Here is a 19349-nt window from a genome sequence, read left to right on the forward strand (position 1 = left end):
TTATGATCAGAAGGCAGAAAGGTGGAAGAAGTACATACATATTATGTGATGAAAATAAAAATACAGAATGACACCTACATACATAACCCTGACATAACAAAATTTGACAAAAAAAACAGGAAAAGGGAAAGGTGTTAAGCACAAAAATGGCATGATGATGTCTGTCACTCCTTTATTTATCTCTGCTTTCTCTTGGAGAATGTGGATGACTCTTACATGCATTTCATTTTGACTTCGCTGCAGTAGCCCGAGATCGCAGTGACTTATTTGTGTTCTGATCCACTTCTGGCAATTCATCATCTTCTACATTGCGTTTGTCTGGAAAGCGGACAGAAACAAAGTGTACATTGGGTTTCACGACCCACTTACACACACACACACACACAGTTAACACTGAAATGTAGTCCATTACCACTTTCTTCGCCAGAATATTGAGTTTGTGATTACCAATTCCTGCAATTCTTGTTTCATCACACAAAATATGTGTAACATAACACAACTTCTGCTTGGTTTCTGCACATAAAGACATAACAAATGTGATGAAAGGAAGAAAAGGACACTAAAATCTTCCAGTCTGTCGGCATGGGGACTTCACACCATGATCCAATCTCGAGAAATACGAGGTGCGATCAGAAAGTTTCCAGACTGCGCCTATAAAAACCCGTACACTTATCTCAGGTATTAAATTCATCCATCACCCTCGAAGTAGTTCCCCTGGGAGTGAACACAACGATCCCAGCGCCGCTGCCAAGCCTGGAAGCATCCCTGGAAATCTTTCTTTGTCAGCCTGTCAAGCACCATCTGCGATTCTGCCTGAATCTCTTCTATCGTCTCAAATCTCCTTCCCTTTAGCTGAATTTTCATCTTTGGGAAGAGGAAGAAGTCACACAGCGAATAAGGAGGGTGCGGGATGACGGCCATGGTGTTTGAGGCCAAAAACTGCCGAAATTTGAGGGCGGTGTGCGCTGGCGCGTTGTCATGATGCGTCGCATGTGGAGTTCTTCCTTTAGAATCAGCTGACAGGTCCCATAGCCTATCCCAACAATGTCGCACAAGTCGTTGAAGGTACGACGTCCATCTTCGTGAATGGCCTGCCGAATCTTCGTAACATTTTCGGGCGTTGTGCTCGAAGATGGTCGTCCAGAACGCTCGTCATCATCGACAGAGGTTCGGCCATTTTTAAAACGTGAATGCCACACAAAAGTTTGTGCACGACCCATTGCGGACTCCCCAAATGCTTGCTTTAGCATTTCATAGGTTTCCGTAGCCGTTTTGGCGAGTCTTTGGCAAAATTTGATGCACACGCCATTCCGAAATCACAGGAGGGTCGGTGTAATGCACTACCAAAACGCCCGTAACTAAGAAACAAATGCTAATTCGATGATGCCGGCTGGCACACTGATTCACTATGAATGTAGGCCCAACCCCTTAGCGGCAGAAGCTCGTACTACATCCGGTTCGCCCTCTATTGACACAGTCTGGAACCTTTCTGATTGCACCTCGTATATCAGAAGAGTTACAATAGTTTTAAATGTTGTCATTCCTGACTTGTAACTGTAAGAATTTGAGTTCCTACTAACAATTTTAAAACCTTGTCCTTTTTTTTTAGGTTTTTCATGGTGTAAATGATCATGTGGCTACTGATGTACAACAACAACGATAATGGTGATGATAAGAATAACACGACGCTTGACCCAGGTCACCTAGTTAAATGAAATTACCACTATAACTAACTAGATGACTTACCAAACCTGAAGGTTCATCACCGAATTAACCAAAGCCCTCCACCGGACCCTGTCCTGGGCCAACAAAATCCAGTCTCCTTCAACTCCTATCTCCCATAGATCCCACCTGACATTATCCTCCCATCTATGTCCAGGTCTCCCCAGCTGTCTCTTCCCCTGAGGCTTCCCGACCAGTACCCGGTGCACACCTCTTGTCCCATCCATGCGCGCTACATGCCCCGCCCATCTCATTCTTCTCGAGTTAATCACCTTGACAATACTGGGGGGAGCAGTACAGATTTTTAAGTTCATCATTATGCAGTTTTCTCCATGCCCCATTGTCTTCTCTCTTGGGCCCAAATATGCTCCTCAAACACCTGCAATCTGTTTTCTTTCCTCTGAGTGAGAGATCATGTTTCGTACCCATGCAAAACAACAGGCAGGATTATTGTTTTTTATACTTTAATTTTCAGGTTCTTAGAATTCAGATGGGAAGACAAAATATTTTTAACTGAGAAGTAGCAAGCATTTCCAGAATTTAATCTCCTCCTAACTTCCTCATGAGTGTCATTTTGATTTGTTATTGTTGTTCCCAGATATTTGAACTTTGTAACCCTTTCAAATAATTTTGCCCGCCTGTCTTCTGATGACAAGATACTAACAAGTACTTAGTTTTTTTCTGAATTTACTTCTAGCCCCATGTGTCTACTAGCCTCTAGTAAAACTTCTGCGTTCCTCTTTATTGTATTCTTATCGTCCCCCAATAAATTAACATCATCAGCATATGCCAATAGCTGATGTGTCCCATTCAATTGCAAACTCTCCTGCCTATCTTGGACTTTCCTGATGGCATATTCTAGCACAAAGTTAAAGAGCAAGGGAGACAAAGCATCTCCTTGTTTTAGACCGTTCTTGATGAAGAATCTCAGATACATATTTACCTACTCAAATTTTGCTACAGGTTTCATTTAAGCACATTTTTATTTGACTCACTAGCTTCTTTGGTATACCAAATTCAATAAGAATATTATATAACACTTTTCTCTTCACAGAATAATTGATGTGCAGTCCCACTGAACTCCCATTAGAACTGAGAAAAGTAAACAACAGTAGGGAACTAAGTTAATATAACCATCACGATAGAAATATGTGGCATGTAGTATATATAACTCACTTTCCTCCTTCTTCCTCTTCGAGGCAGACTTCTTCTCTTGCTTTGGTTTGCGAGCAACTGGCTGGGCTGGTTCCAGCTCCCTCATTCTCTTCAGGTGGAATGTAATGAAATTCCACATGAGCCAGGCCTGAAGTATGCAAACAGCTGCAAGCGCTGCTATTCTAAATTGAGAGAAATTTCAATATGTCACTTTCAGTTTCCCAACTTGCCTTAGTTTTTGCCAATAACATACTTCAATAGCAGTGCAATATCTACTTAGTTGAAGAGCATTAACTCCATATATTCGCCGACCTGAACGACTGGTTTCAAGTCAATGAACTCACCTTAAATTTTGATTAGAGAAACGTCATGAAATTTACTACTAACAACAAAGACAGGTAACAATTTTAACACAGCTTAAGAAAATAAAACATTTTAAGAATTATTAACAACTAAACTGCTTTGTTCACAAAGTGATAACTTAAAAAATCACATTTAATATATTATCCCCAAATTATGTGCCATGATGTTATATGGAATTACCTTCTCGGGAAATTCAACAGACAGCAAAATAGTGTCTCGCAGAGAACCATTTAAGGAATTTAACACATTCTCCCCTTGCAACTGAATTTCTACTCTCATTACATTTTTTTTTTGACAACATGGAGAAGATCCAAAGAAACTCTGACATACATAGCATAAATACAGGGCACAAACATGATCTCACTCAGTCAAGCACTGACCTCACTAGTTAATAAAAAAGCGTGCTTACAGTGCAGGGATCAAATTATTTGGTACTCTTCCAGACAGAATTAAGAGTGAAAATCATATGATATAAAGCATTGGAAGATTATCTTTTATCTCACCAATTGAAATTATTAAATACTGTAAATATTTACGTAAATAGATGTATTAAGAATGCTGCTTTGATATTTTTTGTACCAAGTGTTCATATTCATCAAACATGTTCCACATTATTGCTTGTACTATAAAGAATCTATGAAATGTAAAGAAATTCTAATTCCCTTCAAATTTGTGATAAATCACTGCAGTAAAGTGATGATAGCTTCTTTATTATACAACAGATGCAGTAGTATAACTACAGTGTCCCAAAGAGATGTGTGAACACATTCAATGAATGAAATTAGGACATTTCAATAAACTAAATCAGCACTGGCACTTCGTGAATTAGTGAATCTAGTGCAGGTGTTTAAAATGACCAACATCAGCTCTGTCGAACAGTTGACGGCAGGGAGCAACTGAGTGACAGGCAGCTGCCAAAGTTGCTACTGGGACGGATGCACAAAACAATTCAATTTCTTGTTACAGTTCTTGCAGTGATCCTGGCTTTGTGTTGCACACTGTGTATTTCAAGTAACTCCACAAGTAAAAGTCAGGTGTATAAAGAACGCAGTTTAAATAAGACTGTAGAGTCACTGTTCATTCTTACTGAAAGCAATCATAAATGTAATTAAGCATGACTCTTTTCCAGCTGAAGTGGTCCTACACTAACGTCAAACTCAGGTAGCAGAACCTAAAGGTTCGGCACCATAAATACTAGAGCCTGCTCTTGTACATGAACCCGGGCTATATCTGCCAGGAGCATTCCAAAGAGTATGCCAACTTTTGAGGTCTCTGTAAAACTTCACCCGGCTCATTCTTTATCAACATACCTGATGATCTGAGTGTTGAAGTTCCCACGTTCAACGTCCAGACCCTGGTTGTCGCTCAGAGACAAACCATACCAGAATGTAAGGACAGACAGAATGATAGAACCCAGACGAACCAACACAAAAACTGCATTTGCTACCAGGTATCCAGCTAAAAGAAGATGCATATTAAAAGCACAATCAGTTCATAACATTAATAAATTTGTATTAATAAACATCACATCATAATCAATTCATAATGTTAATAAATTTGTAATATTAAAAATGTATATTTAATTTATACCCAACAACTTATAAAATCTTTAAAATCAGTACCTTTACTGCCATTTTCAGCCTTGTCAAGGAAATAGATAAGTCTTGCGGCATGGAACAGAGCTTCTGATGTATAATGCAGAACCACAAGGCAAATACCAACACGGGAGAAACTGAAAACACAGAAGCATAGAGTTGGGGAGAGTTCTAACGAAGGGTCTTACACTATACTGTCCACCCACATTTCATTAAGTCCAGGGATAAATACCACCAGACCCCAAGGGGTCCTTATAAGTGCTGCTTCCTTTAATCCCTCTCTACCGCATGTCCTTTCCCCTCCTTCTGGCCATACCCTGGTATGGCCCTCTCTCCTATTGCCTCTTGGGCCCTTGCCCAATCCTGATCCTATTCCCCACTGGTCTGTTCAAGGTTCTGCCTTGACTTACTTGTTACCTCAAATCAATCCCATGGCTTACTCATCGCCCTGATGATGGGGACAGCAAGGACCTCTGAAATGTTGGTAAACTTCTACCAGATTACATTGCTACAACACAGAACACCGCCATCTTAGTACTCAGTGCCTTAAGAACCTCAAATTCTACTTGCTTGGGACATGAATATAATTTCACAGCTTCAATTAAATCCTCTGTTGAGTTGGTGATACATTCTCAACATCAAAATGAATCAGCCATGACAGACACCAAAAAATACATTCGTCACACTTTTGAAACAAGTGCTTCCATGTGGTATGCAGGAGAACTGTGTGCGCAGCAGTACTGAAATACGCCATGACAGTACCACAACCCACAATCAGCATCAATGCTATCATCTAAGATTGGACACGAACTGAAACTGAACAATCACTGCCATTGATGCACAAGTGAGTCACAGAGATCATGCTCCAGATGCTGAAACAGCATTGCAGTGTTGATTATTCCTTCTATAGTCGCACTCAGACCATGGTTCAAGTTATCAAATTATGTGCATATGGAATTTGCTGTTACATCAGTCCTTTATAAGTCATGGGAGACAAATCTGGTGATTCTTTAACTCAAATTCAGGTCTTTTAAGACCAAACACAGTTAAGGCATATGGCACTACGTATCACCACGGCTACCACAAACCCCATTAGTGTGAGACAGCGATGTCTCTAATCATCATCTTACACAAATGCTGGGCTTGTGCATAAATCATAAAAGTGGTGATATGTCTTCAGAGGCTCTACAAACTTGTACTCTACAACATGCATTATTGGGGTGAAGATCAAATCGAGGACAACATGTAATGAAGATGAGAAAGTTGTAACAAAATTTTAGTCACAGAACCTCAAGAAAAGAGACCATCAGGAAGACCTGGTTGTAGATAAAACGTATTAAACAGACTGTTAAAGAAACAGGGCATGAAGATTTGAGTGCTGTGAACTCAATATGGGTGTTCAGCCCCAAAATATCCTGCAAAATGTCCACCTGATACAACACCATTTGTGGGGATTCCTTAAGCAAGTCCATTTTGTTTTTCAATGCATGTAATATGAGTCATATTAAATGCAGAATAGTTACTATAAGGTCTCAGTCACTACACTATCTCAAAACTAAAACTAAACTTATTTCTGAAGACAAATATCATGTAATTACATTACTTGCATAAATAAACTAGTCAGAACCTGTCTCATGCAGCATTTTCATTTGTGCCTGCTTGTTGGGAAGCAGTTTTAAAATTTTTAGAACTACAGCAGAAGTCTTAGCACTGACTTACCATTAATTCAGTTCATTTTGAACTTGGTGACAAAGCAACTTCACAAAATGGTTACCACTTATAACATTTTTTTAAACATGGGCTGCATTTACAGTTTCTAACTATAACATACATATTGTAACCTAACTAAATCCCAAAGCATGTCACTGAATTTGAGGATGTTTGGCTGCTGTGTTCGTAACATAGACCTATAGACCTACATGATCACCATGTTGGCTGCCATGTTTCCTAGTCGTACAGGCACACCCGCCAAATATCATCACAATACAGATGAGACCAATGTACCTAAAATAACTCACCACTTTATTCTACAGCTATAATAGTCTTCTAATATTTTATATTTGCCCGTTGTTTTGTATGGGTGTGAAACATGGTCTCTCACTCTGAGGGAGGAACATAGATTGCAGGTGTTTGAGAATCGGGTGTTGAGGAGGATATTTGGGCCTAGGAGAGAAGACGATGGGGTCTGGAGAAAACTGCATAATGATGAGTTTAAAAATCTGTACTCCTCCCCCAGTATTGTCAGGGTGATTAAGTCAAGAAGAATGAGATTGGCGGGGCATGTAGCGCGCATGGATGGGACAAGAGGTGTGCACCAATTATTGGTTGGGAAGCCTAAGGGAAAGAGACTGCTGGGGAGACCTAGACATAGATGGAAGGATAATCTCAAGCAGGATCTATGGGAGATAGGAGTTGAAGGAGAATGGACTTTCCTGGCCCAGAACAGGGACCGGTGGAGGGCTTTGGTTAAGTCGGTGACGAATCTTCGGGTTCTGTAGGCCATCTAGTTAGTTAATATTTTATATTACACTCACTTGAGCAGATAAGCACCAAGGATATATATTAGTCCAAGAGTGGCATATGTTATGCGTGCTGGCATCTCTTCACGTTTTGTCTTCTGCAAGTACAGTTCTGGATAGCAATGTAGCCAATATGACAGTTGGACAATGAAAAAGAACTTAAACATGAAAACCATTTCATTGTGAGGATAGCCTTCCCATAAAGATGAGATATTCAAGACATAGTTCTCCCTGAAAGAAAATAATAATATTATAATTAAGAAAGACTCAGAATTTTTATATCAGTGACAAAGAACAATTCACAAAGATGTTTACAACTAAGGCATACCTGAATATCACATCTCCACCCCAGAGAACTGACATTACATAAAAGATGAGAAGTTGGCCAGATTCATTAAACTTGCTGTGTTTCACTTTAGACAGATGCAGCTTACGACTGATTTTCTGCAAATTTAAATATGACAGCCATTTTAGAAGGCATATTTTGGTAAGAACATATACCTTTCAATAGCACATCTTCAAAACACATTGTGACTCAACTTACATCGAGGATATATTCTTGAATGATGGCATGCATCACAATGCAGATGAGAAAATAAAAGAATACAGCACAAACATCTTTCCAGCCATAGGTGTAACGTATCACCTCAGGTGCTTCACTTATTACACCATCTTGCTCTCTAGTTACATTGTGATGAACACCAATGAACATGTATGCAAAAGGTGATGTTACCTAAAATAATAATGCAAAGAACAATATATTTTGGGAAAAACTAAAGATACAGAAGCAACTACTACAGCCTGCCAACCTACGATAAATTTCACTGAGAATGACTATGCTATGAGGGGTAAAAATGAACAGAACAGAATTTATGGACATTCCATACATCCTTCATAGCCAAGGTAAATTCTTCTATGGAGTATAAGTGAGATAGGAGATTTTCTTTTGGGTGTAAAATACTTATTTCCTGCCTGTTGAATTTCCCCAGAAAATAACCCCATGTAACACGATCAAATGGAAACAATGAATAAATGAATGAAGTACTAAGAAACCAAGTCACCCACTCACAAACCCATGTGCAGATGAACACCAATTTATCGATTAAATAATCAATATTAACATAACCCAACCAAACACACTGTACAATAAAAATAAGAACTGTAACTGCACGATTTATGAAAATGACAAAAAAACCAACATAAACTGTGAGAAACATAAAAAACGTGTATCAGTAACTGCTACATGGGCAGTGGTTGGGTTGTAGACAATGCATGCAAATGGGACATTAGAGCTGCTTTCGTTCTGTTTGGCGAAATTTCAACCAGTTGTCAATACGACCAGCATAATTCCTTACAATGGAACGTAGTTCTTAAACTCGTTTCAATAGAGCAGTCAAAACAATCTGCTAGGTATAAAACCTACTGGTTTAGAAAAATAAACTTTAAATCTGCAAATTTTTCATTTAACTTTGACGTTCTTCATTGTTTACCTACTCATTCATCATATTTATATGTAGCAAAAGTGGCTGTAGCCTTACCTGGACCATAAGCCCAATTACAAACACCATAGCAATACATGACACAATATCTGCATGATTCTGAATAACAAATTCGTGACTTAATATTGGAGGATTTTTGCTGGAAGATTTTCTACCCTTTAATGCCATGTTTGTTTACAAACCACCAGAAACACTAGAAAAGGATAATTCTGCTGTATATCCAATAACACCAAACCCTTATGGACACCAATAACAACAAACGTCAGCTGTCAATACCGGAAGAAGAAGGCATCCAACGTGCCAACGTGTTGGCAATGTTGGCACGAGTATGAGTCATAGTGAATGTGTATCGATTAAAAACGTAACACTAATACAGCTCTCAAACAGTACTTATATTAACAATAAATTATAATATTTATTATAATGTGTGGTTCTATTGAACTTGAGAGTGATGACAAAAATTAAGATTTTGATGACCGTATTACTGACCAGTTTTTTATACAAGTGTTGACCAATAGATGTCTCAGTTAAAGAGGTGTAATTTATGTCGTCAAAGAATATATATAAATTAAAAATGTATATGTGCATTGTAGGATATCCTTCAATATTTATTGTATGATATATTATAATTATACAAGGAAAAATATATTTAAAAGGGCGTGGTTTAAATTTTCTAAGAATTTGATTTTGTGGCACGGAATTGTGGGATATAGATGGCGATATCTTCATGACTGAAACGTGCTAGTGGTATAAATGTGTGCTTGTTAACACTTTAAGAACGTGTAAGTACCAAAAAAAATCATCCTTCTTAATTGTACTTTATTGACCTGCAGTTTTTCAAAGTGTGTCCGCGAGGTGGTTTGCATAATGTGAAAGGAGCTAATCTGCGTCATTGTGTGATTAACAGTAGTATAGGTACGCCTAACCCACGACTAGATAAACACGTTTTAGGTGGGTTTTTTTTTACAGATATTATGTGTTGTAAGTGTTCTGTTCGCTAATCATCAAGCACTATTGGAGTCTTGTCTTCGATGTTTTGCTTAGTAACCGAACGTAGCAGTCGAGAACTTGGCATTCCGTGTTGGAGGTACCGGGTTCAAATCTCGGCCAAAAGACCATCTATTATGAATTTTTCGTGGCTTTCCTCAGTCCTTCCAGGCAAATGCTGGGATATCACCTTGAATTTGTCCACCGCTTTCTTTCGTTTCCCTCCCTATTATTTAAACATATCATTGTGTTATATGCTGAGTTACTGTCGTCGTCCTATAAAGAAAATGTTTCGTTTGATCAGTAATATGATTTCCCATCATGGGAATATGTTTAAGAAGCTTGTACGTTAAGGAGCGTACATCAATTGTTTACAGATTTCAAAAAAACCTATATGACCCTGTTAAGAGAGAAGTGCGAAGCAATATTCTCATTGAATTTTATATACTAAAGCAGCTAGTGAGTGTAATAATAATGTGCTTAAATGAAACCTGTAGCAAAATTCGTATAGGTAAATATTTATTTGTCTCATTTTCCATCAAGAACAGTCTGAAACAAGGAGATTGTATAAATCTTATTTAAAATGTGGCTGGGAGGAAGTATCCAAGAAAATTCAGGAGAAAGTTTAACAAATATTATTATTTATGTAATCTTAAATGTATAGAGGCAGCTCTTGAAATGTTAGTTGTATACAGCCACCTATTGCAGCTGATCGCCCATGAAGACTTATTGACTATTAGATGTGACTCAGACTACTAGAAAATTAATTCCCTCATTTTTACATTCTATAGAATGCTCTCTTATGCAAGTATTGATGCTTTGCAGCAAACCTAACCTACAATCACTGTTTCAGCTGCATTAGGCAGTCCCACCTTTCAAGACCTGTTACCTTATCCATCTTTTCTTGGTAGCAACTTTTAGGATGCAGTCATCAATGAAGGAATTTAATTGAATTTTTTGGGGAAGTTTAATAAACCTGCTAGAAGGGCTGTGGAGTCAGCGTCGGTAAAAATGTACTGACTCTGATATAAAATGTTAAGAAAATACCATTCTAACACTTTCGCTACAGTGTGAGCCATTGGCTGCCTCACTCTTAGGGAGATTCAATGATGCATTGGGCCACATGGTGTGGGGATAATGCTTTGTAACTTTGGCTCTGGTACCTTAAGAATACAAACTGTCTACAAATCAACCAATTTCTGCAATAATCATTAGACTTATATTTAATATAGGTTATAAATCAAAAGAGTAGCCTGATGATTCACGTGGTGATGATGAAATCTCTTATGGTACCATTTACCATTTTAGTAGCTTTACCTTTATTAATACTGTAACGTGGGCGGTATGCTACCTTGATTGTCAACCCTGATTTATTCACGTCAAATTAAATCAGTTACAGAGGTCTGCACATACAGTCAACTCTCTGCCACAACAACAGTATCCGAGTTTCTGTTCCCTGTACACACACACACATACTCTTGCTCTGTCCTTCGAGTCTATCTGGTCCCCCGAGCTCGGCGCTCTTCACACTCTTCGCTTATACATCGGCCCGTAGCACCCCACTGGACACACGCTGGCTCCTCGGCCGCCACGGTCCACGTACTCGGTGCTCTCACACGCACCCTCCGGCCAGTAGCACCCCACTGGTCACACGCTGGCTCCTCGGCCGCCACGGTCCATGTACCCGGTGCTCTCACACGCAGCCAACCTGTCCTTTCTCAGCGCCACACCAGACCTCTCGTTGGCTCCACTCTCTCGACTCTACCACACACTTCTCTTACACCCGATTCACAGCTCTGTACTTTCCACACTCATCGCTTGTCGCTTGCCACCAATGTCCGCAACAGCATATTGCTTGCAACTCACTTCTACATCCTGACTCACACCTCAGCCCTTTCCACATAATTGTCAATCGGCTTTTTAAACAAACACAACAATTATAAACTAATACAACAATGCCAAATGCAACAATGTCATTAAACAGACAACTAAACTGTTGATTGACATTGTTGTGCTGCTCTCACAGCAACATGTCACAATACATATTGAGCTTTTATGAAGGAGTCAGAGCTGGAGTCAGAGTTTTTAGTACCGACTCCACAGCCCTGCATGCTAGGCAAACAAGTTCACATTAATCAGTTATTTTATTTACCAAATTTGTGGATTTGTAAAATGTGTTATGCATATATAGTGGCTATTTTTTCATGGATGCAGGGGACCCATAACGTGCTGGGTGACTGAAGACTGAGAACCATTGGAGTATATTACTTTAGTTTGTGAGTTGCGTTTATACACTTACAGTAACAGGCGACTTTCTCTGGAATTAGATGTGACTGATATAAGGCCAGTATTGATAATATTCAGCAATCAATGAGACATATGATTATTGTATGCCTCAATAATTGATATTGGCTATTCTCTTTGTCTTATGCTTGATTCTTACTATAATTATTCGTTATGCTTAAATCCATGCTATGAAGATGGAGGGGAGGGGGTGCATAGGTACAGCTTCACACACTCTTAACTTTTCCCTTGGAATGTTCTCATATGAATGGAAGGACATTGATTTGTTACAGTAAATAATCGCATCAAATATGGGGGACAGCGAAGATGAATATGATAGGAAGCGCCGTGATAAGTTTCGTGGAGAGAGAACCGAGTCTTACCAGAGAGGCGAGGGCCGTCGAGGCGGAGCTGCTGAAGAGAGGCGGCGGGAAGAATGGATAGAAAGGTAAGTGTCTTGATGTAATTAGCTTGAATCACTGCTTTCTTCTCAGTGCGGGTGTGTTTCTCTATGTTAAACTTTAGCATGTAGTGTTTGTATTTTGTGTATAAGAGAGTGTTAGTAGTTAAAGATTAGTGGAATACAGTTACTCCTCCCAATCGAAATGTGCATTTTCCTGATTGCTTACCAGCATGTGATATCTCAGGCCCTGCAAAGTAAAATATGTTTAAATGGTTTCCCATGTTAAAGAAATGTTTTTCTGTTGGATTCTATTAAGGTCTATTCAAAACATACGGTCTAACAAAATCTGTCCCCGTAGGGCTGAGTAGTTACGCCTGGATAGACAGGTATAGCAGACTTAGTATGTGCTTCCAATGCATTTTAAACTGTTTTAAAAAGTATGTAGTGTAAGTATGCAGGAACACTGACATGGAATAGTAGCTGGTATGAAGGTCTCGGCGTTACTCAGCATTTGTGCATTTTGGCCATTTTCTGCTAAGTGTTTCCTGCTTTGCAATTCAGTAACAGGGTTTTGTATGAGCTCCATGTGGCCGATACTTTCCCTTTTGATTCGTGTTCCTGGTTTGGTTGATGTATTTTCTGTGCTTTGGCAATGGTGACTGCCTGGTGCACCCCTCTACCTTTATTACTCTTCTACTTCCATTACCATTTCTGCATTGATACACCACAAAGAGTGGGGTGTGTCGGTCTGAGGAGAAAGAGTCTTCATTGTGGAGCAAAGGAAATGAGAGGCAATGCTTTGAAAGCATGTACAAATAGCAGGTATGTTTCCTGTGATATTTTAATTTTTATCAAGTATTGTGTGGAATTATAGAGAAAAGTGTACCGATTATTCGCACTAGCTCAACAGAGAGGAGATGAAGATGACTTCTTTCCAAATCTCTTAAAGATGTTGAAGAATTCCGTAACTAATTGCTGTCCAATAGTAAAATATTCCCATTTTTTGAGTGAAATTTTTGTAGTTGGCTTCTGGTAGAGATTGTGTTTCGAATCTATGAATGTGTCTACTAATTTCAGTCGTATAAGTAACATTGAATGTTGACAGTAAACAAAACTGGCCCAGAAGCAAATTTAGAGATAAACAAAGTATATTTTTATGTCTCATCAGCAGGATACATGATACAATCATAAGTTTTAGATAACCAATAAATTCTTTGAAAATTTGAAGAAATTAATTTTCTTCTGAACATGAGTAACAAATCCAAATTGTATTCTCAAAAATATTCAAAGGAGACAAAATTTTGTTACTCTTGCAAGCATACGGTTCAGAATTCTTTGCCTATTATCTAAAATGTACAGAGTAAAATATATTAAACTACAATTTTGCCTCTACTGTCTCCATCTTCAAGGCTGATGATGGAGACAGTATGATTCTCTGGAATGGCATCTGCTGGCTGGTACACAGAACTTTATAGTTTGTACTCTTTACCAGATATTAGGATGATCACATCAAGGAGGATGAGGCACACACATCATGTGGCATACACAGGGGAGATGAGAGACTCAGTACAAGGAAGTTGGAAAGTTTGAACGAAAGACACTACATGGAAGACTTACCCGGTGTCCTACGTGAGCGATTAAATGCGAGCGGTGCGAGTTGCGTGGGTGAAGCGGAAATATCAAACTGGCTGTTTGTGCGGTGCTGTCCTATGTGACAGCGAAGCGTTCGGCGGCCAAAGTCCAAGATCAAATATTTTGATATTTTCGCGCAGGTCGCTGCGCTGGCCAGTAAGGCGCATGCGCAGAAAAGCTCTGACTGTGCATGCGCAGAAAGACCATGTGCTTCTATTGCAGTCTCTCACGCAGGACACAACAAGCGATTCCCTCATGTCATATGACACCCCATGCTGCTTATGCAGCTCGCTTCTTATCGCTTACCTAGGACATTGCCTTAGGCATATGTGACAGTATAATACTAAGATGGATTTCAAGATAATATTGTGGCAGGATGTTTACTGGATTTATCTGGCTCAGATTAGGGGCGAATGTTAGGCTCATATGAACACGGTTATGGATCTCTGGTTCTCATAGAAGGTGGGGAATGTCTTGAATAGCTGAGTGACTATTAGCTTCTCAAGAAGTAGACTGCTTAATGGAGTTATTTTGAGTAATTAGCTGACTTACATTTTACCTGCTGTTGCTTTTGTGTGTAGAAGATATGTTTGTATGTTTAATTTCATATTGTAGAGGCTTTATGTCCTTCAAGTTTGATTTAGTGTTGATTTTTCAGGATGCGGAGGTGACCACATGATTTTCTTTAGAATTATGGAGTTATTCATTTGTGTGTTTGCAATGCTAAGAAGACTGCCCTCCTGCTGGGGGCAACTGATTGTATGAAGCTGATCATACTAGATGCTCATGTATTAAGGCACCTAACTGAGTAATTAGGCTTCTTGCTTTGTATAAGAAATGTCTTCAGAAGAGGGTGATGTTACATTGTCATTTATCAACCATAAGAAGATGTGAGTGCATTGAAAATTGTACTCTCAGAGCCTTCATTACTCCCCAGGAACCATCACAGTCTGCTAGAAATTTTAATTCATTTAATCGAATGAACAAAGAAATTTTCACTAAAGTAATTCAGTAGTTGGCCCAGCGATTTCCAATGATACCAACTGTAGGCAGTCAATAGGTGTTGACGGGAGATTGTTGACAAACGGTGTATATGGTGGCATGGGGTGATTTGTTCTAATGTCATGGTTGTATACTTATACGAGGGTCGCTCATTAAGTAATGCCCCACATTTTTTTCCTCAGAACATATTTATTCAAGATGGCTCAAATTTAGTGACAATATAAATCAATGTTTCCTTTACACATACTATTTTTCCACATAGTCCCCATCAACTTGTACGGTTTTACGCCAGCGTGGAACAAGTGCATGCATGCCTTGCCGGTACCAGCTCTTGTCCTGTGCACGTAGCCATGTCCTCACTGCTTGAATAACGCTCTCGTCATCTTCAAATCTTGTTCCGCGGATAGCATCTTTAAGTGGCCCAAAGAGATGGAGTCGGAGGGTGGATGGGGCAGCACCGTTCAACCAAATTTGGTGATTTCTTCCCGGGTTCTCAGACTTGTGTAAGGGCGTGCATTGTCGTGCAGGAGCAAAATTTCTGCTGGATGCTTGTGAGGCCGAACTCGTCAGAAACGCTTCTTGAGGGTTTTCAGGGTCCTGATGTACGCGTCTGAATTGATGGTCGCACCTCTTGGCATCACATCCACAAGAATGACCCCATCACTGTCCCAAAAGACAGTCATCATGACTTTTCCGGCGGAGGGAGTTGTCTTGAATTTCTTCTTTCTCGGTGATTGAGGATGATGCCACTCCATTGACTGCCTTTTTGTCTCTGGCTCAAAGTGGTGTATCCAGGTTTCGTCACCTGTAATGATCCGGGACAGAAAGACCTCTCCCTCAGCATCAAAACGCTCCAACAATTCAGAAGAAATCGTTTTCCTTTGAATCCTGTGGTCTGCTGTGAGACTTCGTGGAACCCATCTTGCGCACACCTTCGAATATGCGAGAGCCTGGATAATTGCAATCACACTTCCATTGCTGACTGAAAGCTGTTGGGCCAATTGTCGAGTTGTGATGCGCCGATCCTCACGAATAATGGCATCCGCGCGGTTCAACATGTCTGGAGTGGTGGCTGTGGCAGGACGCCCAGAGCGCGGCAGATCACGGAGCTCGGTTTCTTCACTTCCTGAAGCTTTAACTCTCTTAGCCCAGCGACCAACGGTGCTCCTATCGACTGCACAGCTTCCATACACAGCACACAAACGTTTATGAATGTTCACCACCGTTTCTTTTTCAGCAACAAGGAATTCAATTACAGCTCGTTGCTTGTAACGAGTGTCGTTCACAGACGCCATTTTAACAGTTCACTACAGCTCCGCTATCGGTTGGAATCATTTGAAACTCCGTACACGAACGCGGGAAACATCAAATCTCAAGCATGTAAAAGTACACTTTTCTATCTTCATTATTGGCTGAGAAAAAAAATGTGGGGCATTACTTAATGAGCGACCCTCGTATATCCCATGAATTACAGTATCTTTGCATAGAAACATCTTGGTTGTCTTCTCAGCTTTCCCAGGTCGGCTGATACTGTCATCCCCCGAGTGGTGTACCAGAATTGCTGGCTTTCTGCTGAGACGAATCAATTTTCAGATCAAAGTTCCGTGTTAGAGAGCTCCTTTATCGTAGGTCATAATCAATTCCTCCTATTTGAGTCTCTGGGACCTTGGAGGGGGTTAAAATAAAATAAAATAAATCCCTGGCATAACAGCTCCAGAGAGCCAAAGCCGACTAGCTTGACCGCTGGCCTCACGTTCACATGCCTAAGCAGAGGTGATCGATCATCCAACCAGATATAGGGTGACGTGTGGTCAGGACGACGAACCCCCAGCCATTGTTAGCTTTCCTGACCAGATTACGCTACTTATTGTAGCTCCCCAATTTCTTCACGATGCTGGGTTGGCACCGGTCCCATACACCGGTCGAAAGTTCATGAGAAAATTTCCTCTCCCCTGAGACTCGAACCAGCGCGCATTCCGTATCACCGGTCCGAGGCATGATGCCTCAGACCGCGCTGCTACGGCATGGGACCTTGGAGGGGGTTAACCTCTTTAATTAGGGCACTGCCCTCTGACCAGGGTTTTCAGACACCCTGGTCAGTATCTCCTGGATTTGGGTAGTGCCATGTACCATGGCTTCCCAGTATTACTATGGTTGCCACTGGCTTTTTTGTGCTTCCTCCTGGCACTTACAGACACTTGGTCTTCGTCAGATGAAGTCTGTCTAGCTTGAAGGCTGCATTTTGTAGGTCACCTTCGTCCACAGGTTTGCTGGAACCACGAGATCCCTGTGATGGTATGCCAGAGCTACTGGCTCCCAGAGAGGTGACCTGTATTAATTTTTTTAAAATTCCAGTTTTAATTGCATCATGAAGTTTATTTCTGTGCTTCTTGAATGGAACACCTGTTTACATGTATGTATGGTACCAAATACACTTACCATATTTGTGATAAGTTGTATAACTCAGGGAACAAGGATACTAGTAAAGAAGCATGAAAGGTATTTTAAAACTTCCTGGTTGAAACTGTTATTCAGAACTGAGTTATATTGCAGTTGATGACTGTCTTGTGGGTTGTTGCTCCGTGTAGTCTGGTAGAAGTTTGCCGACGTTTCAGAGATCCTTGCTGCCTCCATCATCAGCCCTGATGATGGTGGCAGCAATTCAAGTTGCAGTTTTTAGGGAGAATGGGCTTTCGAAGGTATGTGTATTTGTAGCATGGCTGTGAAAGTAATTGAATTTTGTTTTAAAATTCTGTTAAGGAATCAGTTGCTTCTACAGCACAGACTGTTGGAAAGAGAACACACTGTGATCTGTTCTTATGAAGCAAATCACATGAAGATAAATTACACATGTTAACATTGACAAAAGAATGAGAATAGATTAATCAGCTTATATGTAAAGTTAAAATTGTGGATTTATTTATTTGTTCTCTTATAACTTGAGAACAGATATGCTGAATTGCACCAAACATGGCATGTTTGCTCCTTGAGAACAGGAAGAGAACATAGCAGAGGCATACTATGCCAAAAGTGTCCTGAAGTTTGATTCCTAGTTAAAGTGGTTGCTGTAGTTCAGAAGCTAAGCATGTTTGAAGAATGGTGCCTATCAGCATAAACACCTCTGTGATCCACACACTTCGGCTAATATTCAGGTAGTTTCATGAGTCCGTGATGATAGATCTTTGCAGTTTGTTGATGAAATTACATCTTTACCTCTCTCTTGACAGGAAGTAATGTCCTCTGAAATGTCTCTTCAGTTTTGGGCATAGGCAGAAGTCAGATGGAGCCAAGTTTGGATGGTATGGTAGGATGTGTGTGGTTCAAGGCACCTATGTGCTGATCTGAAGTCTAATATTGAAGCAAAACTGACATGTCAGAATGAACTCTTCAGATACCTGCCTTCAGTTTCAGTGCAATTCCATCATAGCACTCACACTTAATAGTGGTGTCTGTAGGTGTGAATCCTGAATAAACTGCACCATTAATGCACCGCAAACAATGTGCCGGCAGAAGTCATCTTGGATTTTGTTGGTGTTTGTAAACTTATGGTTGCATTCATCAAATGTCTGTCCACTTCCAGCTTAGTCTGCCAGTTGGTAACACATTCTTTGCAGGCAGAAACTCAGTCACTGCATACAAGTGTTTTTAAAAATTGTAAAAATTCTGTATTTTATATTTCTGGTGTGATGTGTGGGTGCATATGTACTATTTTTTAAATATAATTTAACTGTACGCAAGTATGCTGCATGTGATTTAATGATTTTAAGGTAAATGGGAACCACACAGACATATAGAACTTCGGGAATTGTGTATAATATTAATATTATGTGCATGTTATGTGATATGTGTAGCTGCTTGTTAACTGTTAGGGAAGCTGTAAGGGAAGTCACCTATAAAATTATGTAAATTCCATCTCTTCTTTGCTTCTCTTTCCTCTTGTAGTCAAATGGAAGTTTCCGTATAAAAGAAATTAAACAGTCTACATTTTTGAAAATGGCTTCAGGTAGTATGTCACAAGGGGTTCAGTTTGTAAGTTCATTATTTTGTATTAATCCAAAGGCTTGTGATTCAATACTGTGTTTAATATGTCATCACAGTGGCACATATTTACTGTCCTGGTATGAATTCAGAGATGTATGTAGAGATTGTGATAAACTTCAGCACATATTTAGCACAGACTGAAGAGGCC

At 39.9% G+C, this 19349-nt stretch overlaps 2 protein-coding genes across 7 annotated transcripts in view; one reads left to right on the forward strand and one right to left on the reverse strand.

Annotated features, from left to right (window-relative positions):
* Positions 1–155: 155 nt before the first annotated feature.
* On the reverse strand, positions 156–9151 carry TRAM (translocating chain-associated membrane protein 1). The gene is made up of 8 exons (XM_022059043.2): positions 8893–9151; positions 7899–8087; positions 7683–7798; positions 7370–7585; positions 4863–4972; positions 4551–4698; positions 2899–3059; positions 156–318 (listed from the first exon to the last, which is right to left on the reverse strand). The coding sequence occupies exons 1-8, from the start codon at positions 9019–9021 to the stop codon at positions 224–226; spliced, it is 1164 nt and encodes a 387-aa protein (XP_021914735.1). The 5' UTR covers positions 9022–9151; the 3' UTR covers positions 156–223.
* Positions 9152–9397: 246 nt separating this feature from the next.
* Positions 9398–19349, forward strand: part of Ars2 (arsenic resistance protein 2) — a 46006-nt gene continuing 36054 nt past the window's right edge. For 2 of the 6 annotated variants that reach the window (XM_087341041.1, XM_087341065.1), the window contains exons 1-2: positions 9398–9635; positions 12417–12571. In XM_087341041.1, coding sequence (XP_087197167.1) covers positions 12435–12571 — 137 coding nt within the window. In that variant the 5' untranslated portion in view covers positions 9398–9635; positions 12417–12434. The other 4 variants (XM_087341057.1, XM_022059033.2, XM_087341046.1 and 1 more) reach the window with 4 other exon arrangements.

This window comes from Zootermopsis nevadensis, unplaced genomic scaffold, assembly GCF_977971745.1.
Source record: "Zootermopsis nevadensis isolate Lab colony 2312 unplaced genomic scaffold, Znev_1.0 Znev_ptg000003l, whole genome shotgun sequence".
NCBI classification, from domain to species: Eukaryota; Metazoa; Arthropoda; class Insecta; order Blattodea; family Termopsidae; genus Zootermopsis; species Zootermopsis nevadensis.